This window comes from Etheostoma spectabile, chromosome 3, assembly GCF_008692095.1.
Source record: "Etheostoma spectabile isolate EspeVRDwgs_2016 chromosome 3, UIUC_Espe_1.0, whole genome shotgun sequence".
Classification (NCBI taxonomy): domain Eukaryota; kingdom Metazoa; phylum Chordata; class Actinopteri; order Perciformes; family Percidae; genus Etheostoma; species Etheostoma spectabile.
In genome coordinates this window covers 13,215,118-13,216,611 of record NC_045735.1, presented here as the reverse complement: position 1 = coordinate 13,216,611, position 1,494 = coordinate 13,215,118, and the positions used below count along the sequence as shown (strand labels likewise).

The following is a 1,494-nucleotide window of genomic DNA, read 5'->3' as shown; positions in this document are numbered from 1 at the left end:
GTGTGTGTGTGTGTAGCACTACACACATCACAAATCTCAGAGTACATTTGTGCTTGTGTTTGCTATGTGGATACCAAGGTAGTCTCTACATTAAGGGTGAGTCTTGATGGCTTTTTGAGGGGGAAATGAGGGGACATTATCCTCTATGGGAAGCAAACACTAATAACTATGTTACAGGCATTAAGTAACCATGGAGATGTGTCTGTCCATAGCCCCTCTGGTACTATTCCATAATGTATGGCATGTTTATCAATCATGGAGGTCTTGGTTGCTGACATTTAACAGATTCTGCATGATCTCAAACATTTGCCACAATTTATAAGATGTGGGGATTAGAATGCAATCAGCCAGCATTACATTGTCTATTTTAACACCTTAAGCATTCTAATTAACATTACCTGATGTCCAGTATTAATATAATTTCTCACACTGTTCTCCACAAACAGAGGCAAACATGCCTACATGCACACGCCACATATCAATTTATTTCATGGGAAATTTATAAAACATTTCCTCTAAAACAACTGAGGCGATTTCACCAATAAACACAATAACTAGTTATGAGACCAGAGCTGGTGAATGAAAATATGCATGCACTCAGCACTCTCTGGAAAATAATGGGATTCTCATGGTTACATTGTGTAGAAACAATGTTACAGAGACCATTTTAAAAAGCACAATCCTATTGTGACTGGAGTTATTTCTCAATTCCTAAATCCTCTCATTGCTTTAGGTTAGTCAACCAATCAGCTAGTTTTCTGTTCCTTACTTGTGTGGCTGTTGAAATGTGCAAAGTTAGCAAAACTGGAGCTGGTGCCTGCATTCATGTTGGGTGGGGCAGCAAAGATGTCTTCACCCAAGTCACTGAGGAGGTCGAACCTCTTGTCATGGAACTGCTGCTGATGGGTTTGCCCACGGCTCACCACTGGAGACTGGTAAAGAAAAGAGATAGATATGAAAAAACTGCATGTGTGTGTTGTTAGCATACAAACATGTGTTCATGTGTATGAGTTTTTGAACAATGTTCACACAAAGTCCTGAGGAGGCATTTTGACAGGTAGCATATCTGTCACAATTTCAAAGTAGCTTGTTTGATGAATACTTTTCACTGTCGCTCTCTGTCTGGGCCCCCATCGATGGGTCTGACCCAACAAAAATTGCAACATGACAGCAACACGAATATGGAGTTGCTTTCTTTGACAATGCAACCAAATAGCTAACTGCGCCACCTGTTGCCAAAGTATTGTCACTGACATGTATTGGAATATTATGAAGCTAACTAGTTCAAAGGTTTCACGTTGCCTCGAGCTCGAGCACCCACACGTGCCAGACTGCCAGTAGGCTACATTCATTTAAAATTAAACATTGCAGTTGGTGCTAAATGGAGCGTGTGAGCGCTGATCGTGGTTACGTGTCAGTTTCTCATCTCCAATCCTATCTGTATTTGTGAGAAGTGGTTCTGAAATGTAAACATTTTTTGACTAGCCTACTTTT

General features: G+C 40.5%; 1 protein-coding gene and 1 long non-coding RNA gene across 12 annotated transcripts in view; one reads left to right on the top strand and one right to left on the bottom strand.

Moving 5' to 3' along the window:
* The window catches only part of LOC116686404 (uncharacterized), a 27,237-nt gene that overhangs the window by 14,647 nt on the left and 11,096 nt on the right, over positions 1-1,494 (top strand). The gene's annotated exons all lie outside the window — the stretch shown is intronic.
* Positions 1-1,494, bottom strand: part of agfg1a (ArfGAP with FG repeats 1a) — a 22,249-nt gene that overhangs the window by 10,456 nt on the left and 10,299 nt on the right. For all 11 annotated transcript variants that reach the window (XM_032511275.1, XM_032511281.1, XM_032511303.1 and 8 more), the window contains exon 5: positions 770-932. In XM_032511275.1, coding sequence (XP_032367166.1) covers positions 770-932 — 163 coding nt within the window. The remainder of the gene's footprint in view (positions 1-769; positions 933-1,494) is intronic.